The sequence below is a fragment of the Acartia tonsa genome, chromosome 1, assembly GCF_053477335.1.
Source record: "Acartia tonsa isolate MP-2025a chromosome 1, ASM5347733v1, whole genome shotgun sequence".
Taxonomy (NCBI): domain Eukaryota; kingdom Metazoa; phylum Arthropoda; class Copepoda; order Calanoida; family Acartiidae; genus Acartia; species Acartia tonsa.
In genome coordinates this window covers 36,727,665-36,754,568 of record NC_137260.1, presented here as the reverse complement: position 1 = coordinate 36,754,568, position 26,904 = coordinate 36,727,665, and the positions used below count along the sequence as shown (strand labels likewise).

The 26,904-nt window shown below is 31.5% G+C and overlaps 1 protein-coding gene across 1 annotated transcript in view; it reads right to left on the bottom strand.

Annotated features, from left to right (window-relative positions):
* Appl (amyloid-beta-like protein) overlaps positions 1-23,370 on the bottom strand; it is a 66,601-nt gene extending 43,231 nt beyond the window's left edge. The window contains exons 1-4 of the mRNA XM_080160027.1: positions 23,025-23,370; positions 3,086-3,294; positions 2,247-2,395; positions 1,574-1,811 (exon numbers count right to left, since the gene is read on the bottom strand). Of these exons, the coding sequence (XP_080016153.1) occupies positions 1,574-1,811; positions 2,247-2,395; positions 3,086-3,289 (591 nt within the window). The 5' untranslated portion in view covers positions 3,290-3,294; positions 23,025-23,370. The remainder of the gene's footprint in view (positions 1-1,573; positions 1,812-2,246; positions 2,396-3,085; positions 3,295-23,024) is intronic.
* Positions 23,371-26,904: the final 3,534 nt, after the last annotated feature.

Sequence of the window (26,904 nt, the reverse complement as noted above, 5' to 3'; positions counted from 1 at the left end):
TGTTTTCCGCACTTTGTTGCGCTACCCGTGAATGGCGCTCTGTATATCCGATCGCTAGCTCCACACTACAGACGGACTTGGCCTAGTGTGGGTAGGAAGGGGGAAGCGCGTGAGGGGACGGGGGTAACTCCGTCCGTTCCCACTGTGAGGGAGGGGGTAACTGTGTGTTGGTGTAATGGGGCCTCTGCTTCTTAATCTTAGGCTTATCTGTTATATAACCCTGATTGTATTTGTCTTCAAATGGAGAGGGGCCCCCTCCCCTTCCCTTGGAATAAGGGGTGTATTTGTTATTGTGCTGTGGGCTTGAAATTGTTTTGATTATATTACATCTAACTTTTATTGCTGTCCTTATCACAATTACATAACAGATTTGTTGACCAACTCTGTTCTATTTTTAGCTGTTATCACAATAAACAGTAATCCAAGCCTGTTCTATTCTTAGATTTATCACAACACAACAATTTGTTTGCCAAGCTTTGCTCATAAATCTATTGTTTGGTCATCACATTAGGGTGGTAATCCCTGCAAATGTGATATAATATCTGTCTTCTAGATGGGTGGCTGCGTTGTAGCTTCTCAGGATACTCGGGGTTGACGTAGTTTTTCTCTGTTCTGGTGCACTACACCCGTATGTTAGCTCGCAGCTTGCAGCTATGTGGCATGTTTCAGCCTATCGGCGGCAGGGAATGTCCCGTCCTGCTAGCGCCACTGGTTCGGATCCTGCTATTTCTTGCAGTAAAGTTGGCCTATTTTCAGCCGTCTACACGTATTTGGCTTGTTTCAGCCGGTCCGCAGGCCTGTTTCAGCCCTTTTGGCGCTCAATTCTCCGTTAGATATCAGCGCTGCTCGCGGTTATTCGTCAGATTTCGCTGTTTTGCTTCCACAACTGCCGGATGCAGAGTTAAACTTTGCTGTCCAGGGTGGGTAATTCAGGTTGCTTGCGTCAGTTTTGCCAGATTCACTGCTGGGAGTACCTTAGCCTCAGATGCGCGTCTGCTCTACACTTGTGGTTCGCCGTAATCTCACACAGCTGTCACCAAAGTTGTGGTATCCGCCGAGGATCAATGGCAGACACCGGAGTTCAATTAGATTACGGCAGTGTGACAGACGTGGACACCTTACTATAGAGAAGCTACGCTTCTCTAGCTTTCACTAGATAATGATCAACATCTACTTTTAGTTGTCACTTTATTGAAGGGTTAAGATATACTGGAGATATATACAACAAACAATAATTACATGGATAGGAATAAATAATCATAACATAAAAGCATAAATAATATATATACAATGGTCAGTTTGGGCAATAATGATTCCCCCATCCCTGGAAAGGGTGGGGGAGAATTAAGAATACAGTTAACCATAATAAACATGACAGATTCAAATCATTAATTCTAAGCGTAGGGAGGGGGTCACTAGACCCCTTCCCCAGGACTCGGGGGAGGGCCATTGACCCTCCACCGAACCCCAGATCAGGGGTGCCATAGACATGGCTCACGGTTGCCGAATACCACAAACTTTTAATGACTTTCTTATGATAATAAATATATAGGACAAGCGTAAAACTGCGTACCTGGGAAGCGGCGGGTGCACCGGGGCAGCAGACAAACTCAACGCCGCTGAACACATCAATACCACAGGGCAGCAGCATGGCGAAGCTGCGCAGCTTCATGGCGCGGTCGCTGCAAGCAGACTCAGCAGTCCTGTTCCACTGGTCAAAGTTCCAGCAGCGTGTCTGGTTGTGGATGTGGTCGAACAGACAGTGCTCGGGCACGAGCAGCGCGTCCGACTGGAAGGGTCCCTCAAGACATCTAGTGAAGAAAAAGTTTGATTACTTGATTGTCATCTCGATGCATTAAAAATGTTCAATTCAAAACTTCTTTATTCTAATTTACTTGAGATAACGCATCCCAACGACCTTACTTCCTTTTGGTAACCACTTAAAAATAAATTAAAATTCATTTTACTCGCCCCAGCCTGAACAGACTAAAAATTTCTTATAATTTAAGAAATTGACTAAAATTCTTTGTTTAAAACAGCAATTGAATTCTTCATGTTTATCTGTAAGGATTTAAAGGCACAATGCACAAAAATATTCAACTAAAGGTAGAAAAATACTAAGAAATAAATTCATTATTAAAATGAATGATTTTAGAATAGAACATATATTTATTTTGACAGTCATGCCCACCTAGCATTTTCAAATCTAATGAGCAAATAGTAGAAAATAATTAATAAATAGCTACCTGAATGGCTTGACCCACATGGGCTGGCTCTGGCACTTCTTCTTGCCCAGCTTGCACCAGTTTCCAATCTTGGTGACGTGGCTGGCCTCCACAATGTTGGTGATGTCCCTGTCGGGGTACACCTTCTTGCAGTACTCCAGGATCTCAACCTAGATACATAAATACATTAACAGGTACCATATATACATACTTATACAGTCATTAAAATACCAACAACTAAATTAATTTTGGAAATAATCACGAAATCTATACGTGATTTTCAGCTGTTGTTGGGGGGCAACACATATATATAGTTTAATTGACGACCTTTTTATCTGCCAACCAAATGTTATTTTAGATTTTATTTCGCTATAGCTATACCTTAATCCAAAAATTGTGCTTGTTTAAAAATGTTTAGTAACATTATAAAAAAGGGGTCTCATTTTGATATAAAATAAGATTGAAAAAGATATAAAAAAGACAGTTATTTTGATAGCTAAAACGTGGCTTTATTGCTAAGTAGTAAAATAAATTCATATGTTGGTCGTATGATATTATTATTCACGCAACCTTCTTCTAATTTTGACAAAGAAATTTTTTTTGATGCTTAGTAATCAAGTAAAAGTAGCACCAAATCCAAAAACAGCCTATATTGTAGTTATTTATTAAACATGTAACACCTGCCATAAAAAAGATTTGATTTGCAAAGTAGTTTAAAGTAATTAAGGTACATATTCGTATATGCTTGAACTCCAAGCTTGTAAATTACCATAAGAAACGTTATAGCTAATCCATCAATTAGTAATTTCATATAAAGTCGGTTAAAAAGATAGCTATAAAAGTAATCTGGACATATCTACCTTGTCCTTCTTGCAGGTGGCCTTCAGGTCTGTATCTGTCTTCCATTTTCCATTGCTCAAGAACTTGTTATGGTACATGGAGTCAGCTGACTGCACGCTGTTGGGCACAATTTCAGGGCAGACCATGGCAACCATGGGCTCTGTGCGCCCGCTGGGCTCGGCCAGGACCAGGGTGGCTAACCCTATGACTGACAGCAACCACATCTTACCTGGAATATAAGGAAAGAGTTGAATTTGTGAATTTAAAGTAATATTAAAAAATTAGTCAAAGATGAAGATTTTTTCTATAATTATTTTAATTGTTTTATTGAAAAATGCTTTTAAGCATATTAAACTGATTAAAGTCTTATTTTTTTCTAAATATGCCCACAAAGTTTAAAATTTTAAAATATTCCATTAGCATTGAAAGTTTGTTAACTATTGTTGTTATAAAGATAAGAATAAAAGCTTAATTAATTCTGTATTGACACATCTGTTGTATATCTAGATATTGAATAAAAAGACAAAGAATGGTAAAAAAGACAGATAAAAAGAAAAGAATGGATGCATTTATACATATATAATTCTACCACGTAGTAAAGGCATTTGGAAAAATAAAATAGTTTACTTTATAATCATTATTCTTACATAATTAGAGTAAAACACTAAAGGAGGAAGGGGTTAAATAACTGAATGTCTACATTCAAAGGACCGTGTGCCGACTCTCAATTGGGTCTTTGAAAATCAACCAATTGTGTCGGGAATTATAACACAGCCAAGTAGCAATTTGCTAGCAGACGAAAAAGGTCCTTTGAAATAGGGGCAGGTGGTTATCTCTATATTGTTATCTATACTATAGATCTATTCTTACATATAAGGTATTAAACCTCACTAAACCTTGTCAAAATTCAATCTATTTAAGCATGTAAAACATTTTATATTTTTCCCAAATTTCTATCATTTGGTCTAAACTTAGATATTTAATAGAATCTCTAGATCCATTTACTTTAAATATGAACAATCTTTTCACTTGAGATAAACTTCTTGACATAAAGCTACTTAACCAAACTTCCATGTTGATGTTTCTTTCTTATATTGTTGTTAGTTGACTGTTTATTCTTGACATAACAGTATTTTTTACAGGGATAAAGTGAATGCTTTCAATTTCAAGTAATTAATTTGATTTTTTTTAGGAAAACTTTTCTTTAACTTTTCAACGGAAATATTTTTTTTTTGAAATTCAGATAAAAGTACTTGTTAGAAAATATTTTTTAAAATTTTCTTTGCTCTTATGGCTAAGTTTTATTTTATCTAATCATCTTTGTACAATACTTCATTTTTTTATTAAAAGCGAAGCTTTTCTATAATTAGGGTCGGTCCGTCCGTCCGTCCATCCGTCCGTCCGTAACGGATAGCTTTTTTCGTTAATTTAGACATGTTAGAATTGTCCTATCGATTTCAAATTTTGCATGGTGATTCCTTTAGTAGTTAGGTACGATTTAGAAAGCGTAGCAACTCTATAATCATTACCAAAATGTCCGTACGTCCATTTTAAACATGTTGATTTTTTTTACTTTTTTAAAATAGCTTTTTTCGTTAATTTAGGCATGTTAGAATTGTACTATCGATTTCAAATTTTGCATGGTGATTCCTGTAATAGTAAGGTACGAGTTAGAAAGCGTAGCAACTCTATAATCATTACCAGAATGTCCGTACGTCCATTTTAAACATGTTGATTTTTTTACATTTTTAACAAGAAATTTATATGTGACCTAATTATCCGATTTGTCTGATTTTTGGTATACTGATTCCTGGGACAACAAAGTACAATATTATAGGCGAAGCAACTCTATAATTTAAGTCCTAAAAATGAAAGTATGTCCATAAACATTATCCTGTATCAAGCAGTTTTTCAACAAATTTACTTACAATTTTGCTTTGACTCTTATACATTCGCATTCTAATTATTCAGTTCTGACATTATACAAGTGTTAATGTCCGTTTGTCCAACCGTTTCAGAGCTTCGCTTTTATGGATGTTGTCATCCTTGTTCTTCATAAAATGGTGTAGGCTTGTTATTGTTACACCACTCATGAACTTTAATGTCCTTATTCAATTACACCTTTCAATATACTTTTCAATCCAAGTTTGAAATTGCAATGTTAGTTTAATATATCTCAACCTTTTTTTTCAATCAGTGTATTGTTTACATTACAAAGATTAAACCTGAATCCATTTAGATGCCTGATTGCAACCGATACCTTATATGCCATCTCTATAGAGAGCTAAAGATATATCTATATAACAAAAGTGAAGAAATTGAATTGATCACAGTGTAATAAAGAAGGTAATCCTTTTAGAATTCCGTAGATTAAAGTATATTCTAAGTTAGATTATCTATAAGAATAAAAGATTCACTTTAAAGGAATGATTATTAAACATATCATAACGCGAATATTCTTTGAATAAAGAATATAAGTATAACTTGTAATATTTTATCAACACTGTTGTAATAGATGCAGTTGTAGAACAATTGAAGGTTAATTGACCTTCCCACATATTTAGATGAGTAAAATTCTTGCTATAACAGCCTAACATTCGGATAAAAATAGGTGTTTATTAATTTATTGTCTTAATCTTCTCTAAAGAGAAATAATATTGCACTCTGTTACATGAAAATCAACTTAGTTCCCTGACTGAGGCAAAGGTATAAGAAGGCTGGGCAAAGACAAAGTTATGTTTATCTTTCTACGGATGGAAAAACAGATATTGAACGTTTTCTGTTCACCGAAGAGTGGAGAGATTCGTTTGTTCATTGCAGTTTAAATACTCTTTCTGCATTTATAATGGATGTTATAAAAAGGGATTAAGTAGAGCAGTGGTATATTTAGGTAAATAAAGTTTTTTTTGTAGACTAATTTATTAATTTAGTTTTAAACTTTATATAGTTGATGTACAAATAAAATTTCAATAAAACAAGACTATTAATAATGAAAGTTATAGTTTAATTTTAACATTCATTTGTCCATACAGATATTAGTTCCATTGTATTTACTGACTATAGAGCTTTGCAATAGAAATATTGCATTTATTTACAACTTTAAGAGTATATCCAATAGAAAGAAAGAGGTTTGCTGCTAGCTGCGGCTTCAATAAGATTAATCCATTATTGCGCTATATAAATTAACTTTCAAACTCTTTTCAGTTGTATTTAAAAATAAATTAAAGTAGGTTAAGAACGTTCAAAGAAATCAAAAGATGGGAAAGTAATAAATTTTCTCCTCCCAATTCAATCAATAGGTAATAACATTTTATATATTGCAGGCAACTTTTGTCAGGAAGGTCTAACTGTGAACAGTAATGAGTTGTGCCTGTTTTGAGCCGATTACTATGTCGAGAATATAGCAGCAGTTACATACCACTTCAATATTGAAGTTAAAAAGCATATTGAAACTGGTAAGTGTATCCTTGAATACGGGACAAATGTTAAAACGTTTGGACAAACGATTGGCATCATTTTAGTAGGAAATATGGCATCAATCAGGATACTTCGGGCAAAAGTTAAAAAAAAAAATTGTACCCTTTTTTAAGAGACACTTTCACCAGCTAACAATTGAAAGATTCAGTGTAAATTTAATGAACTAAATAGAACTCTAACGCAATATTTTAGGTTAAACAAACTAAATTGATTAAAACTACTAAAAGATCCATTCTTACAGCACCAAATAATAAACCAGAGAAAAGGATTATGGAAAGTTTTGCAATTGAGGCAAATCATTCAACACACCACACACACACATACCCAATTCTAGAGAAAAAGACTTTATCTAGAATTTAAAATAATTATCATTTTAAAATAAAGTATACTATGAAATTAAGTAGTTTGTTTGATAATATATAATAAACTTAAATACACGTAATTGTAATATTTTTGTAGTTAATGTTACATAAATAAAGCCTTTTCTTCTTGTAATTAAATACCTAAAGAAAAAATAGATATCGTCTGTCACCAAATCACTATTAACATGTATTATTTACTAGGGTTGGGCCGGATATCCGATGTGGCCGGATATCCGGCCGGATATCCGGCCATTTTCAATATCCGGCCGGATACCGGATATTAAAATTATCCGGCCGGATATCCGGCTCTATAATTTTTTATACTTTACACCAAAAATCTCTGCTTTTTAAAATCTTAAATGGTTATAATTTTCTTATTATTGAAGCTAGAAGAACATTTTTTCTGAATAAGTTTAGCTTTATGTAAATTTATATAAGATTTCTGAAAAAATTTTTTTTACTACTTTAATATCTGGTAATTTGGCCGGTTATCCGGCCGGATATCCGGTAATTTGGCCGGATAACCGGATATTTGCAGGATATCCGGCGTTGGCCGGATATCCGGCATCTGAATTCAGCCGGATATCCGGTATCCGGTATCCGGCCAAAAAAGTATCCGGCCCAACCCTATTATTTACATAAATCTTTTTTTAAAAATTGCTTTGTTTATGTAAATAAAAATTAAAAATACATTAAACGTTCTTGTGCAAAAGAGTTTGCAATTAGACTACATTTTTTATTTTGCAAAAAAGTAATTTAAAGGGACAGCCTTGAATTATTTTTTTTAAATTTTGAAAAGCATGATAATTTAAATAACTTTTACATCCCATAGTAAAGAAGCTACATGTAATGATAAGCTGAACATAATTGAACATTTAAACATTCAGAGATTCAGTAAAGTTTTAATGTCTTTGGTTATGGCGCAGTTTTTATCAAGATTAGAACAAATTACTAACCACAATATGTACTATGTAGTCTGTTATACAAATCTGACAATCTAATTGTGTAGAATCAAAAGTAAAGTGTAAAAGACAGACATTTAAAATTATGCAAAAAAATGTGTAAAAATATTCTAATATCAAAAGTGTATCTTTTATTTTAAATTGCACCTAAATGTTATCAGAAAGAGTTTTTTTGCACATTTATAAATAATTTACAAGTCAATTCTATAATGGGCTTCATTTTTATGCAGGCTTTATATTTGGTATTTTTTATAATTAGAGCAAGTTTGACATTAACAAAACGTTTGATATTGCAATAAGAGAAAAAAACAGCGTAGAAAAAGAAACAGAACACAACAAAAAATATGTTATACACCAACTTTAGGCGATAAATGCCATCCAACTTTTTTTTATGTGTGCAATAAGAGCATGTTATTTCATGGGCTTAATGAATAGGTAAAAATAGGCTTTCAACTATTTAATTCAACAAAAAAATTACCGAAAATTTTAATTTGGCCAGGATAATATCGGGATAAATCTGGGTTTTAAATGAAATCAAGGAAAAGTAAATATTAATAGAAGATGAAAATAAGTTTATTGAATATAGTATATCAATAAGAATTGTTTTACAGAAACCTTAGTCAATGGTTTTTGTCCATTATTCGTCGATTTTCTGACTTTTTATAGAAAATTATTTGCCCTTCTTTGAATATTACTTTATCCCATGTTGAGTATGTTATTTTTCTGGTTAATGTCCTCTGTAGTAGAGGGGGGACAATATAAAACTTGGCTGTAATTTAGCGTGCACACTAATATTATTAGTTTCTAAAGCTAAACCCTTTTCATAATATTATAAGTGTCCGTCAGTCAGTTTGGATTTTAATCATAATCCAGTAATAGTAATGTGTGAAATTCTGCCGATGTAAGCTTGCAACTTTTGGAGGGAGGGGGCCGGGTTTGGGGTGTCGAAGATTATTTAAATGTTTTTGTCATCTCCCTCCCTTTTTCTCTCTTTTGTCATCACTGTATATTAGTTTATGGGTTCAAAATTATGTCATCTCCCTTTGCATCTTAATAGACATAAATATCCTTATTGTATAAGTGGAGTTTTGCCTATATTTGTTTTCTTTTTTTTAGGTCAATTGCTTTGGGTTTCTAGAAACAAATGTTTCATTTTGAATAGGTCAAACAATGTACACCTTAAACTCTGATTCAGGCAACGTCAATAAATCACAGTTAATATATTTTTGGTTTGGTTATCAATCAAACTTTAAGAGTGTTATGTTCAGAAATAATTGAACTGGCAAGCAACAATGATTTAAAAATTTAATTTGAAAAGAACTGAAGCTACTATGTTTGTCAGTAATGCCGTCGCGTTATTCAACAAACCTCTTCATAAAACTTACCTAAAATAATTTATATGATTAGAAGTAACAAGAATGTGTAATTTTAGATTGGATAAAGAATAAAATATCCTCTATTGACCTATCCCTGCATTTTTAAAATCAGGCAGAGATGGTGCAATTTAAGTCATTGAAATCTCATTTATTTTTTCTTCTCTTTTTTTCTTGTTCACTCACTCAGTGTTCACATAGAGAAATGAGAATTAGACATTTTCCCGTATTTTTAAAGTGTGTACACTCCCCCTCACTCTCACATTTTTTACTATCTTTTTATATTGTGATAAATAGTGCTACTTAGTTGGGTTAGGAAAAGTTAAATACATGCAGCGTGTTAACGTAGTTAAATCTTTAATGATCATCCCACAAAGTCTTTCTAAATAAACCTAAAATTTGTTAACTCAGTACTTTGTGCTAATAATAAGAAATACCTTCATATAGCATAAATGTAGTTTTCAAAATATTAAGCCTTAAAAATCATAATTAATTGCAATATTAAATTGATACTCCAATGTTACTTGCTTTTCTTTTAGGTTTTGCAATATCATAGAAATATTTTTAAATCATTTCTTAAAAATGAATTTTGTTTTCTTCTATATATAATATCTTTAAAATACTATGAAATTATAACATTCATCAGGGTTAGCTTTTTTTCCCTAGAGCTTAATTAACGGGGAACGATGGGGGTGGAAGTACATTAAGCTCACTTGCAAAAACCAGGAGTATCCCGAGAAATTCTGAGCACACAACTGATTTCCCTTCAAACTTTAAATTGAATTTCAATTGAAAATAAGACAGAGATATAAAGTTTGCAGATGACATGAAATAGACACAGATAGAAAGAGGGAAGCAAGAAATTGATAAATAGATAGATAAAGGATAGGAAGATATTGATGGATAGATAATTATTGCATAGCAATTAATAGTTGGATAGATACATAAAAAATAGCATTAAGTTGCTGGACAGATATAAAGTGAAAAGAATAGAAAATGCTATTTAGATAGATAGAGGATAGCAAGTAATTGAAAGATCAGAGGATATTGAATAACAATAGATTACTGGAAGCTGATAGCATTGTAGGTTTTATTTTTAAGATTAAAAAGATAAGAGATAAGGTAGATGGAAGATTATTATTTAAAGCAACTCAAGCAGAATTTTGTATTTTATTTTAATGAAGGGAGAGATTACTTTCTATTTTCTTTACTCTGTGTCTCCAAAAAGAGAAAATGGTAAAAGAAATAATATATGTATTTGAAAAGAGATAAAGTAAAAATATTATTTCCCTTTCCTCTAAATCATTTCTCAACCTTCCTACTCTTTCTATACTGTTAAAAAGCATCACTTTTATAGAATTCAAAAAGTAAGTATGAACGTTTTTTTCTCCTTATTTTCTAGAGAAGGTGGATGTAAATATTTTTATATCTAGTAAGATCTCTTAAACTTCTTTTTAAATTTTAGAGATTTATAATACTCGGGTCACTTTTAGAGTGTATATTATTTTCATAAAAGCATTTAAAATTATGACAGGTTTTTCCCTTGAGTGGTTGGGGTAGGATTATAGAAAAGTATTTTGATAAGGGGTGAAAACTTTTATTTTAAAATAAAATCTTATTTTAATTCTGTAAAATCTATGTATTTTTATGTAGATATCTGTATATTTTAGTTTTGCTAATGTTTTAGGCAAAAGTTGGAAGCAAAAGACAGTCTCTGAATGAAAAAAGCCTCCAAAATTGTCTGTTATTGTATAAATGGGCGAGAAAAAATGTATACCCTCCGAGACTTTTGAGTTCAGTTGTGCTATGAACCATATATTTTATTCCAAATTCAATAAGATCATATTTTCTCATTTCTTGTCATTTTTCAGGGAAAGATGGATAGAAAAGTGTTTTATAATATTTGTCTTTCTTTATAGATTAGATCAACAGTAGTAAAATTAAGAATGGTAGCCCAATCAACACTAATTGATACAAATGTTCATAAAAAGAACAATAAACTGTTATTTAAGGGGAATATTTAAAAGAAAATGTCCAGCAAAATTACTATAAATATACAACACATGGACATACAGACATAAGAAGCTGCGCCACTAATATTATCTTTAGAGGAATATCAAGAAAGGGACCATTCATAGAACCTTGCAGATATCATTTGTTCTTTGCCGTTTCTAAGACCTTTGTAATATAAAAAGCACAGTAATAATCTCAGCTGACTTATCATTGAAACTTAATGTGACTCAACTGTGGCTGAATATCAGAAGTATCGGAAAATGTAGTTGAGTAAGCAGATTCATTCCAATATTTACAATCTTAAACAATTCAGAATTGTCACAAACATACTTAAACACACACAGACTAATATTTGTTACTTTACACACCAAACCTTGCCACACAAGTGGACAAAATTGAGTTTTGCTTTGGTGAACCAGTGCAAAATAAGCCGCATCATATGATCCTATTTTATTTGGAGAAAAATAAAATCCAAACAAATAAAAGGAAAATGCTCCATTTGGAATAATGGAATATTAAGGAGATGCGACAAAATAATTGTTTGCTTCAATTGCTTAAATAATTTATCTAAATTTCTTTAGTTTTCCTTATTTTTACAATTAGTTCTTAAAACATCAGTAACAAGTAGTAGGAGCTCTTGAGGGAGGTTTAGATTTGGTACTACTACTAAACGGTTTTAGGCAGTCATAGTAACCTCTAAAGAATTTCTGTATTATGCAAGCTTATTTTAGGGGATATTTTCAAGGTTTGAAATCTAGTTCATTGGTTCTTTTTCAGAATAGTAGAACTTGCTCTACTTTTTCTTCATGTATAAAGACAGACAATCAAATTGAATAGAAAATGATTAACATGTACAGTGTATAAAACAAAAATAAATCAAATCATTCCCAGAGCATACTAGAAATATTTAGAATAATTTTATTTTGGTATTAATTATGCATTTGTATGTTAAAACATTTTTTTTCGTAAAAAGTATCGAATAGCCTTTGATAGTTTAATAGTTAAAGTCCATGGGAGTTCTAAATGAAAAGCTAATCTGGCTTTATTTTATCCAGTTACAATGTCAATAATAGAATGAAATTGGTCCTAATATCAACGTAAATATAAGTCAAATAACATCCTATAATACCATACTGTCTTAGGTACGACCACTTTCATAAAAATGCCATATAAACCATTTAACTTGTAATACCATTTATTATTTTATTTATATGATTATACTAAATATATTGAATGCTTAAGTAACTTTTTCTTTAAATTTGATATTTTAAACGATATTGAATTCATGAATGGTAAGCATATCAATTCAAATGTTTACTCTGTACATTTCAATTTAAAAATAAGAATAAATTGATATATTGTTTTTGTTGAAGAACTTAAGAAGTACAAAAAACTGTTTTAGGGAAGATTTTTTTTATATAAAAAAGCTAATAGCTGAAACAATTGATTGCTTTATAATTTTTATTTTTCCAAGAAAGCTAAAAAAGGAAACTGGTAAATTCACACTAAATGAAATTACTGAATCATATGTCTATGTAATATTGGTTTTCAGGATATGGCAGGTAACCGATTTTAGGACAGCTGGGTTGTAAATGCTGATTTTGTCTAATGTTTAAAAAAAGAGTAGTTCGGTTGCAGCTGCTAGTGCTTTTTTTTTTCAAAATTGGGTTGGGGGATGCCGAGCCTTAAATTCTCCCTTTTGCAAGAATTTTGTTCAATATCTAATAACAGTTGCAGTATCCATAAAATTTAGATTTATTGAAATATTTTCAATTATGCTAAAATTCCATGTGTTCAAGAGAGAAAAAAAGATCAAAAATGTTGCATTATTCCTCTAAGAGTGAGTAGCTTGAATTAAAGTTCATTGATTTTTTTTCTAATTTATTGGTAACTGTATATATATATATATATATAACTTTAAACTTTATTTTAAAAAGTATGTTATCTGCTTTATAACAAAATTCTCAACAACAAAAAGAACAATAAATAAATAAAAACCACCAATAATTTTATGCCTCCAAATACACAATTTCTCAACTTTTAAACATGAACCATTCTAGGTTATCCCTTTTGAAATAGAAGCGATGAACTAATAAAGATTTGCTATTACAATGTAACTTTGTAGAAGAATGTTCTTTACCTTAATTTTCCACTTTTGTATAATATGATCATTTAAATGCCCTTACTGTTAAAAATTGCAATTTTTAGTGCTGAAAATGACAAATCATGTTAAAATTTGCATAATTCCTACTTCCATCACAGGATCAAATCAAAAAGTTCAAAAAGATTTTTTCAAAGGATTATAAAATTGCGCAAATTTTTCCAATTTTTGTGGATTTAGAGCAATATAACTTTTCTTTATATTAGAATATCATTGCTGCTAAAATTAGAATATATTAATGTTTAAATGCCCTTTTATGACCTATCAGAAGCAAAAAATACAATTGAATCATTTAATCCTTTTTGAAATTTAGCAGCTTCGCCTCTATGATGATCCTAAATTGGGGTAGGTTTCTAACATGCAAAATTTTCATGTTTCTTTAGCAAAGATAAGTTGTTCTCTGGATATATATCTATTAGGGAAGTTACCAACTCTTCCGGGAAAAAAGCTTAAAACCTGACCATGACAAATATAAAGCTTTCAAAGTGATTCTTGACCTTGCAAATTTATTTTCTCTATATTTACAAGCGTTAAACCCCAGAATATTGAAAAAAATAAATAAAAAAACAAATGTTTTATTTTTAGAATTACCAAAACAGCAATTCCATGTGAAAATACATTTTTTCAATGCAATGCAGCTGTATGAATAAAATATTTAAAAGTGAGTACTTATTGTAATGCAAATAACATAAAGTAGCCATTAGGATTTTGCAAAATTTTTGGATTTCACCCCGTGTTGATGTTTTTGGTTGTTTTCATGTGTTTGTGTTAGTTGAAACAATGAAAGGTTAATGGAAAATATATCAATCATTTTATTTCAAAATATACATAGTAAAAAATTGTATAATTAAGTTTCTCGTGGTCTTTTATTTTTGTATACTTTTTCTTTTTACACATTTTATTACAGTTATGTATTTGTGTATGCCTGTGTATGGTTATGTATATATTATTTCTGTGTGTGTGTGTGATGTATTCTGTGAAGCTATAAATAATAGTGAATGCATGCAATAAATATGAATTGTCAATTTCAAATAGCAGCCCAGTCATTGTAATATACCAAGAGGGCTTCAAACCCGACTCCCGGGATCATTTTGATCCATTTTTTTGTGTGTAATTTTATAATGGACTCTTTTTTTATAGCATTGTTTCGAAATCAATTAATATCCGCTGAATGAGAACCTGCTCTATGTCGTACTGAACAATGAGGTATCGTTTATCGTGCCAGTTTTGTTAATACTAGTCTATGGCTCCTCGGGGCTAAGAAAACAGGAATTAATCTTTCGCTTTTTACTTTTGTTATCCGCAGATAACAGACAGTTAGACGGATCTACCTCTGACAAAAAAACATTTTTGACCATTCAACTGTATCAAAAAAGTAAAAATAAAACAACAATTGTTTTTCATTCTTTTCACATTAATAAAACAATATTTATATAATTTATTTGCACATAAAATGTAAAATAGAACAGTGGGTTGGCGCATAAATAGTATTTTATCAAAAATATCTCATATACTAAAGCAGGTAGATGTAGGAGGTACACAGACAAACCTCCTAATGCGATAAACGTCCTAATGCGACAAGCGTCCTAATGCGACATCTTTTAAGTAAAACCTCCTAAAAAAATTTCGCATTAGGAGGTTTGTCGCATTAGGACATTTGTCGGTGTACCGATGTATGAGCTCAATAAGATCTGGTAAAAGACTTAACTACAAGTTACAACTGAACATCTGTTTTTGGGGGCTACTAAAGTATTTTTTTAACAGCCCCCAAAAATGAACTGAAATTACAAAATATTTGTTTTCCAACTAATTTACTTGTTGGTTGCAGCTGGTTAAATCTTCAGAAGAGCATAGTATTGGTTCAAGACAGATTAGAGGAAATGTTAGCAATCAATATTTCCATTTAAATTTTTTCTTAGATTTCACAAATTCGTTTTAATTACAAATCTGAAATCGATCCACAATTTCTTGCAGCTAAACCGAACAATTCAAACATTTTGACCCATATCTCTATAGAAATAATCGGGTTGCTAGACTCTGCTTTACATTGAAATGTATAAATAATATAAGCTTAATGTATAATGTGTGCAAATATGTATATTTATACAATTAAAATCAAATATCTCCAAAAAATTTGAATGTGCAAATTTATCAGACCGAATAAGGAAAACTGTATTGCCTCCGATTTTTCTGCAAATAAAAAATCATTATGTCATTATATTGTAAAATAACAAGCATTAAAAATTGTATTTCTAAGGTTAGCAAAATTTTCAACCATTGCTATATATCATTCTTTATAAATATCTAAATCATTCTGTCAAGATTTTTTTCAATGGTGAGGGGGGATGGGAAGAATAATTAATCCTCAGTTGTTGTATTCCTATATCTATGGTGAAAACTGTAACCATATAATTGCAAACTTTCAATTAATATCTCAATTTCATTTGCAAAATCAGGGATTCAGCAATATGTAAATAGACGATATATCAATCTTCCCCCATATATTAAAAGTTATTCAATATTCATTGTGGAAGGTGGGGACTATTGTGAATTTACTTCACCTTATGTATGAAGGGAAGAGTTTTACACTTAAAAATTGATAATTAATCTATACCTGCATCCAAATGCAGAAGTTTATTTGAGATAAATTAAAGTATCAGTTACTAAGCCATATGAAAATTAACTCCATAGTCGATTGCCTTGCTTTTTGTGTTTTCTTTTACTAGAGAAATTGCAATTGCGACTAGAAACACCAATCCTGTATTGTTTTTAGTTTCTAAAAGCAGATATTACACAAAAAAATCATGCAAGATACTAGATTATACATGCATGATACTCCAGTTTTACCAAATTTTCCAAAATTTGAAATCTATATTATTTTATCATTATTTGACACTTTAAAAAGTCCATATGTGCTATGACATAATTACTCTAAATCATAATTTCAATTATTGTATAGGGGAATATTTGGTAGAATTTCCCATGTCCTATAATTGGACCATCTCTTTCCCTCCCCCACCATAATTCCCTAATTTATTTTTAAGATCTTTCTTTCAGGAATTGTTAGAAGCCTTTGGCTTTATTTGCTTATTCAAAAACTTAAAAACTAAAATAAAAATAAAAAATGCGTTTTCTTATGAGAAAGTAGAGGGGGATGGTTAGGATGACTGGATCACATTGAAAAATAAGGAATTTCATTGAATATTTAGAAAGGCGGCAACTTTAACCAATATCTACTAGCTGCAGCAGCATCTAGCCCTAAATAGGTAATACAATATTACAATATGTGTATTAACTAGCGGCTTCGCCCCTAGCCTCTAGGGGCTTTGCCCCAAGAGGTGATAAAAAAAATTAAGGCGAAATTCGTAAAAAATTAATATTTATTGTTTTTAGTGAGAGAATGTTGCTATTCTTTCATTCAAAATAAATGCTGGAATAAAAAATATTTTTGAACAAAGGACCTAGGAAATCTTCTGCAAAAAAAAAAAAAAAAAAAAAAAAAAAAAAAAATTGGGGGGGGATTTTTTTGTTTTTGGGGGGGTTGGGGGTGTCCCACCCCCCTAGAAAATAGCTTAAAACCACCACAGGACCAATAGGTATATACCCTGAAGAGTAGAATCCGATCGGTTCAGTGGTTACCGAGATCTTAAGGGACGGACGGACAGACAGACGGACAGACGGTCAGACGGACAGACGGACAGACGGACAGACGGACAGACATCGTTCTACTTTGTATTATAGATAAATTACGTTCAATATGTAATATATCCTCACATAATGGGCTTATATAAGTATTTTTATAGCCAACCTTACACCTATCTATTATTTCTAAAAGCTAAAGTAGCGGTATGTGTGTTTATTTGATGTTAGAAATGAACAAATAACTGACGACCTTAAATGAATACATGTAAATGTTTACTAATTAAAGAAAGACAATATTGTAGTAGCGGAAAGAGTACACCGACAAACCTCCTAAAGGGACAAACGTCCCAAAATGCCCAAAGGGACAAACCTCCTAATACGACAAACGTCCTAAAGGACAAACCTCCTAAAGGGACAAACGTCCTAATGCGACAAACCTCCTAATGTGACATATCTTAAGTAAAACCGCCTAAAAAAATTTTAATTTTTAAATCTTCCAAAATTAAAAGAAAAAAATCTTTCGAACATTATGTACTAACTGTGAAACAATGTAAAAATCCAATCCAATATGGCGATAAAACACACAGGGACGAAATTCAAAACCGAAATTTCGTTCCTGAATAACTTTGTCCACAGGGTGAAATTTAAAAATCCGTCCGACAGTTGTCCCAAAGTCTGTGTTGGCTACCCAATGGCATGGTTTTGAACCCGATACAACCTTGCATTAAAAAAACAAAGAATAGAGAAAAAACTATTAATTCAGCTATATAATACAGGGTGCGGCACATAAATCCGTACTTTTTCTAATTTGTAAACAAATGAACATAAAATCGTCAATTTTAAAGATTTTATCGAATTTTAAAAACTGAGAGGCAAAATAGGTATATGACTATTAGATTATTCAATAAAACCGCCGCTAGCCTCAATTACCGCCCCTACCCGCCCCCTCAACCGCACGCAGGCCCTGGTCACCATGTCCCTGTACAAGCTGGCGAAGTTCTCCTTGATAGTGGCAATGGGGAAGATCTTTGTGGTATAGGCACGTCTATTGGTGCATGCTTCAAAGTAGCTGTGGGTCAAATAGTCTAATGGATTAAGATCTGGGCTGCTAGGAGGCAACATTTCCTTAGGGACGTGAGTAACCGCAGGATCTAAATTCCCATCTTTCAAGCTACCCTTCGACACAGCGGCTCTTATCTAGGCCACAGTTGAGCTAGAACAACGTTTTATACCTTTTTGGAAATGGCATGAAGATTTAGCTAGGGTTGTCAGCGCAACCCATAGTCTAAAATGAGATTCAAGGTTCTGTATGGGCCCCTGTAGACGAGAATCTTAAAAATTTTAAAGATTTTTGGCGTTTTTAACATCTTACAATCTGCCACGTGTCAATTTGCCGGAGTACTACGGCCAAAACAACTTGATAAAAGAACTCTAGTAATTTCTAGTACCCAACTTATGTATCTAACAGTACCTTCAGCAAGTTTCATGAGCAACCTGCGCACTTCGAATTTGCCTAGTTGAACATATTCGCTGCCAGCTCGTAGTACATGTCTTACATCGTCCAAAGATTTTTATGGGTAAAAAGGTCATTACCTAAGCTTTTCATAGTGGGGTCAAACGTCCTGATCGGTCAAGTAGTCTTGGCGCTATGGCTGTTTAAAAAAAGTCCGGATTTATGTGCCGCACCCTGTATGTTTCTAAAGATAATTATACCAGTATGGATTTAACTTACACATTATAATTAGATAAACTTTGTTTCATTTTATTATTACTGTAAAAAGATTATCTGTTTTTTTTCTTCAATTTTCTATCTATCTATTTGTATTTTTTTACCTATTTAACTAACAAATAATATTATTTTCGCCAAAAAAAACTTTAAATGTCACATAATGACGGTTTAAAGGAGGTACGAACAACACGAGGAATACAGTAGCCCCGCTTCTGAAAATACATGGAATATAATGCCTGGATCAATTTACATACATCCCAGTTTCATGTTTAAACCTATTTGTTTTATCAAATAAATATTTAATTGACAATGCAATCTATTAGACTAAATATATATATGAACAGGTAATACATTTTAAAAAGATCATTGCTCTGTTGAAAGTCAAAATATCTGGATGGTATTTTAGGTAAATTACAATAATGTTTATTGCTGATTATTATTGAATTTTTACCGGCATGTAAATGCAAAAATAAAAAAAATCCCCATCAATTTTTTTGATGATGCAGAAGATAATAACTATTTGGTGCTCCACCACATGTACTACATTTTTTAAAATTACCTCTTGGGGCAAAGCCCCTAGAGGCTAGGGGAGAAGTCGCTAGTAACCATATAACCTAATAGATCTAAAACTGATTCTTAAGTACAGAAAAACAATTGCATTTTTAGTTTCTGGATATTTACTAGTTAGGTGCTGTGCAAATTATTCTAACCAATAATAAAAAGAGCTTACACCACACAGCAATTTTTAAAGTACAGTATAACATACAAGTGGCTTTGCCCCTAGGGGCCTCTAGGGACACATAAGAGAATGGGAGGTTAATTAAGTCGACCCTTCACTTTAAATTTTAGTTTTAAGAAGGAAATGTGAATTTTTTGTTGCCAGAGGATCATTTTTTCAATGGACGATTTTCTCCTCCGAAATAGTTATAAACCTTCATTGGACCTATTAAAAGCTCCACTGTGTCAAGCTGTTAGAGAGGTTCTTCGCTACAGACAAAAAAGCTGAATTGACCTCACAAATGGATTTTTTATATATGTCAAAGGAGGAAAGAAATTGTTTGTTATGAGGTAATGATGAGCGGAGGTGCAAGCACACCAGTAAGTATTTGTGTTTGCAACCTTTATGTAGTTGCAACTTGCATTTCAACACCAGTTTTTCAAAAAGTATTTTACAAAAATGTAAAAATAATACAAATACATGTTGGTTTGATCACCGTTGGGACAAAGTGATTAGTTATTCTGCATAAAACTATTAATAACCCAAAATATTAGGAAAACAGATGAGAAATAATACGATAAGAAAATGTTCTTACTTTTGACAGAGAAATCTATCTTAAGACTAACCAGCCTGTCATTTATTTCGACTTTATGTCATATATTCAAACCTACAGCAAAAAACTTCTATCTATTATTACAATTATATATTTATTTACATTGTGTGACCATTTTTAAATATCTTTAACACGCAACCCCCTTTCCCCTCCCCTGAACAAACTTTGCATTATTAATCCACCCCCCCCTCTCTCTTTACTAATAAAGTTCTTTCTTTCGCCCTTTTCTTTTAATTCCCTTTTACGTCCATTTGTTACTGATTCCCTTTTAATTACAGTGCTTAGGTAAAAAATACAATTACAAAAAAAGAACATTGCACTCTTATCATTTGTTAGGAATCTAACAGGATAAGACAATGGCCATAAAATTGATGTACATCCTCAATCATGATACACAAAATTACCCCTTGTGAAGATTAAAATTAGTAGTTTAAACGTTTGAAAGTTGTTCCAAAAGTTGTTAAGGCGACGAATAAGAAAATATTATTATAAAACTTTGGGGGCTAGTATAATAAACAGCCCAATGTCCCCTCCATTCCTAAATTTAGTATACAGGGATATGATACAAACTGATGAAAGACTGGGGACCAGTAAAACTTTATGCCGACATGATCATAGTTTTAGGTTTGGCATGGTTAAGGACAATTTATGTAAAAGCGTGCAAAAGATTCCTTGCTTTTAAGGTATAATTCTAAAGATTTATCAATGTTGCAACGTTTTGAATGCATAGATTGAAATATAAGTCTGTGCGGCATAAAATCAATAATTCAAATGAGTAATGACCAGACTAGGCTTATCAGGATTACAGGGATCATTCCTTTTAATAAAAAAATCCTTATCTTAATTAAAAATACGCTGGTATCAATGTCAAAGTAAATATAAGGTAATTCTTATGGTGATTTGAGAGAAGTTTAAATCATCTCCCTGTTACCTATCCCTTTGGCATTAAAACCTTCAGAAGACCGATAAGTTTACTTTAAATCTTTTTACATAATTATAATAAATCTTTCAAAATTTATATCATTATCAAAATAGTTATACTTAGCCGCTAGAGGACAGGTATTCTACAAAGTGTTATTTTTAAATGAGACTATAAAAGAGACGAGAAATTGATATACAACCCCAAAGATGATAGACAAAATCACACCTTTTACATTTATTATTTACACAGACTGATATAGCAGCAGTAGGATCCTTAGTTATATTTTCTTTTCTAATCAGCTTAAAACTCAATAAAACTAGTAAAAAACCAGGCGATGGTCTAGAAACGTTCTCTATTGTAAATGTAGACTTTTAATCACATTAATAATTAAGTGGACAGACATTAAAACCAATATTATTTTACACTAAAAAAAAACAAGGACAATATTGTCCGTTTGTATAACAACCATTTAAAAGAGTGAAAAGAACAGTTAACTTGTTGTCAATAAATCATGAAGTAAACTGAATCATTGTACTCAATTCACGTTTTAAATCCTTTTTATTACTCGTCATTTAAAAAAGACTCAGTCACTTTGATCTTTGTCGCGTTGTGGTAATACGAGAATTGGTGGACAAATGTAAGTGCATACCCTGTTTAAAGAGTAGCTGAACTCTTTAAAAGGATTAATGTAATTTAAATTACAGTCCAAAAAACGTTATAAAATTATATACAATAATGATTTATGAAATTGACAACAATTTCAAACCAAATATATTGATGTTTGCATATCACTTGATTGGGAAAAGTGTTCCAAAAAACAAGCATACGAAGAAGAAAATGTGAGGTTTAAAAGGTTTGATGGATAGGGGTATCTAATGTGATTTTTGAAATCATGAAAGGGGTAAAATGAGGGTTTTCAAAGTAAACACCTTTGACGTCTATGTAAAAATACATTCTTTTGTACTCTGGGACTTAATTTCTGCATTTAGTATCACACATGATAATAACAATACCTTTCAGCGTATTAATGATTATTTGAAAAATAACATTGATGTATCATTTTCTGACTAAGTGACCCTGTTCCAATTAAAATCTCATTAAAAATTAATAAATCTAATGATTTTATTTTCCTAGAAACAGAACTTTTTTAATTAAACATTTATATAATTTCTATAAATCAAAAAATGTTTACAAACTAATTAAAAATAACAATCAATATTTAAAATTAGGTGAACATGAAATAAACCTACTATAAAAATATTCCAGATAAAAATGTTTAACTACCAAAAGTAAATTATATCCAAATAACGTTTTACAGATATAAAATTAAGAGGCAAAAAAGTTTTCTTCAACAAGAACCATTTACCTAATTTAATAAAAATTATCATATTTTTTTCTAATTTGAGTTAAAACTATTTCTTATTTTAAACTTGAAAGTCTTAAAGTTTTGTGAGCCATAACAAACTTATGTAAACTTCGATCTAACAAAAGCATTTGACTGTATACGCCAAGCAAAACTTTCACAAAACGTGGTTTTAATTGACGTAACTCTACCAAATACTTTACCAAAGTCTTACTACGCATTTGGCATTATTATATACTAAAAAGGCGTGGTTTCCCACAATTTTTGGGGGATGTTTATGTGAAATTCTAACTATTAAACTACCATTAGCAATAAAAAGACTTTCTGGGATTTGTGTCAAAATCCGCTAGTTTGTGCACAGAATACAAGATAAGGCAAGTAGGAGTAGTATAGAGAGAATTATGGTGGAAAGAGGAAGGTTTTGCCTAACTATGTGTATATACAGCTTTACATGTACAATGTTTAACACAAAAACACACAAAATCACACACACACGCATACAATCACTTCTTTCTTATCAAATCTAGTAAATATATACATGGGAACAACAAGTTAATATTAATAATCAAAACAAACCAATAACTTTGTTGTTGATCATTTCACAATAAAAACTAAACAACTTACCTCCTCTGATTTAAATACACAGGTTAAGTATAACTGGTTATACAAAAATGTATTTTTTTCACGCACAACCTTGTCTTTAGCAAAAAAAACTTGGTCCTTTCGCAAGAACTTATTGTTCGTGCAGGCACACTATTCACACTGGCTCATACACAATTAGAGAGAAGGAGACAGAAACCATAGAGCAATCAAGAAAGAGAGAGAGAGAGAGAGAGAGAGAAGAATGGTACAGTGGGTGGGGGAAAGGTTTTCTGGCTTTCATATCCTGGTTGATGAGCTTTCTTTGGGGTTGTTCCGTGGGGAGCGGTTGGGGAGAAATGGACCTCCACACGGCACAACCAAGCACTGCATGTGTGTGTGTGTGTGAATATTGTTGTCCTCTAATATTGACCGAGGCCACAGTGAGTCACAACATAATTAGCGTAGTAAATAAAAGTAGAGGATAAAATGTAATTGAACAATTTTTCTTATTTCCAAAACAACTTTTTCTTTAAAAAATTATAGTTTTTTAAGCTTTTGGTTTAGTGAATGTTCATTTGCACAAAAACTAATATGAAATAAACACATTTCTTGTTTTATGACCTCCATAAATGCTTTCTTCTACCCATTCTCTCTTTTTGTCTCTTTCTCTCTGCGACACTCTTTCTCTTTCCTTACTTCTCTTTGGTATTCTATCTTGTAGAAGAAGAAATAAGTACCAAGAAAAAAGGGGAAAATGTCGATTAGTTGGTAAACAAGTAGAAGGACAAAAAGGGGAAATGGAAATCAAAGTATTAAGGGAGTGGACAATTATGGGGACATCCAAAAAAAAAGGGATAGAAAGGGAATAAAAATATATGCACTGTAAGATTTTTTTCCAACAAAAACCTTTATTTGACAAATTTGAAAAGTTCATTTTCTAAATTTATGAAGTGTTTGTGTACTATTTCCTCTGGGTTGAAGATATTTTTATAAAAAAATTCAAATTATAATATTTTTTAGAGTGTAGAAATGCATTAAAGAGAACTTAGGACCAATATATAAAGACCTTTAGAGGCGAATTCTAGACAGCAAAGCAGAGAGGAAAAAAAGAGAAAGAGAAAAAAAAACTATAGAGTAGAGATAAAAAAGACAAAATGAAAAGGATTAAAAAACTGGAAAAAGGCGTTTTTATGGGATGCTATAGTAAAACACCCCACAGAAAATACAAATTACGAGGGGGAGATAGTCCCAATATGGAGTGTGTTGAGGCCCTCTTGTAATGAGGAGTTACGCCCCAAATGATTACCTTCTAAAGTAGATATTTGCCTTTATCATTGCTATTATAAATTATATAGATAAATAAATTCTAGGTATATAGGAAAATACTGTGATATAACAATATTTTATTTTTGGTCAATAATGATAGATGATACAAAGGACCAGAAAGATGCTTATCTAAAAAACAAGGACAATTATGACTACAAGTAGCGAGTACAAAATTTACAAGCATTAAAGAGAATATACATTTTGTTGTGTGAATAATTTAAAAAAAATAGTTTATATTGTTTCATATTCGCTTAAAAGATAGTAAGTATGAAAACAAAAAAAGTTATTAGCATAAAATTTTATCCAGGGATCTAAAGTGATAAGAGAAAGAGATTAATTGTTGTATATCCCCAAAGATGATACATAAAATTACACCTTACAAATTACGATGAATGGTTTTAACGTTTAGACAATTAACTTAATGATCCAACCAATTAGAATTCACAATAAGAGCCCATAGTTGTAAAGCCAACAAATAAGAAAACACTATTACAAAACCTTGGGTACTAGTGTGATGGACAGCCCATTTTCTACTATCTCTCTGAATTCTATCCCTTTACACTACTTTTAATAATAGACTCATTATTATAAGTGACATGAGGACGAATTATCTTCATTTTGCATATCCCTAAATTCTTGTATCTGACTAATATTAACCCCTCTATAAGTAAATTTAGCATCCCATTTACTTACTTACAATCACAGCAAAGTATTGGAGACACCTTTGAAAACAACAGATTTTATCTGACGGCCGTAAAAATGGTATTAAGATTATAAATAAGTAATTTACTCGCTTTATAGTAATTTTGAAGCAATTGAGCCATCTGGTGCATTATATTTATACTTAAAAATCAAAATGCCTTCAGATCAATCAAACAAACATATATTTAGTCAAATGTAGTCAACTGTTATTTAATCCGATAATGTAAAGTAGTCTTTTGTTTGTTTGTAGCTTAAAATTTCTGTAATTAATAAACCGATTGGGTTTTCCATTTTAGGCTATATATATAATTTTAGGTTTTAGGCTAATTTGAGTTTCAGATTCAAGTTTTGAATTGAGTTTTCAGGCTTACCTTCTAGACGCTAGAGGCGAAACTGCTAGTAATTATAAAAGGGCTAGAATAAAAATACGGTGATCATTTATCTTCAAATTTCTAGTCTTAGTATAATTATAATTACATTTTTTTCATATTTACTATTTATTAATACTTTATTGTTGTTTTATATGTTATCAGCCTCATACATATTCCTAGAGCCAAAAACAATAATGGAAGGGTTGAACATTCGGTATGCTGACAAAATTGCAAAAAAACATTCACCAATTATAGCAAAGAATGAAAAATTTAAATAGTTTTATATGTTGCATTTATATAGGCATATAGGCAAAGGCGTTGAAAATATATTTTACTAACATATAATGTGAATGCAATCCATTTGGCAAAGAGGCAATTGGTTTTCTGACAGTGTCAAAACAAGAGATTTTAAAGATTGTTCAAACTTCTTCCATTTCAAAAATATAAAAATCAATTTAGCATCCATAAACGTATACACCTTAATTTTAGATTCAAAACACTACAAAAAAAGTTGCGTACTTTATGGAACGTCGAATGTTTGGGGGGGAATACTTGAGATAAATCTTATGATCTTTGCATAAACATTATATATAACTAATATATGGTTTATATAGACCAGGATATACAGTCTATGCAATAAGGATAAATTCAAAATACAACTGTCTATTAAACCATTTGTTTAGATGTAGTTGAAAAAAAGTCTCAACAGTTTTTAAGCCAACTAATGAGAGAACGTTTTTTTAAAGCTTTATTGGCCGGAATAATTTATTGTCTAATGTACCCTTCATGCATTATTACCTTCATTTTCCTACCCAACAATATAAAAAGCAAAAAGGAGAGCACAATTATATTATTTATCCAGTTTTGTTAGATCTGAGCGATCGTAGGCTCGTGCTAACAAAACTAGTATTCATTTATTTTTTTAAATTTTAATGTTCGTGTAAAATTGTTTGAAATAGGATTTTTCAGTATAGTTGAGGACCGGTAGAAATCGGTTTTGGTGATGAGAGAGAGAGACTGAATGTTTGTGCCTAGTGTGACGTCATACAATACAAATGACCAATGATAGGAAAATACACAGACTAATTTACAAATGGCAGGCCAGTATACATTTTAATTGACCAATGGTGGGTAATTTTTTATAGACACTATAAAAAGATTCGGTAGTTCACACAAAAAATGTCCCTTACCTTCTTAATTTTTTCCTTTCAAAAAAAATGTTGGGGGCGAAGCGCGCGAAATTAGTTGAATATTAACAAATGTATTGTGATAAATATGAATATATATTAGGTGTGTTGACATAATAATGTTTATTAGTTGATAATTATTCATAATACATTATAACAGAAAATATAAAATTAATAAAGAGTTCTACTACAATTCTTTATCGTATACTAGAGCCCTCTAAGGGCTCTTAAAAGAACGAAGTCGAACCCTTATCCAATTTTAAATTTTAGTTTTTAAAAAAGAAATTTTGGAGGGGGGGATGCTATTGTTTTTTAAGGGCGAATTCTCTTGGGGGG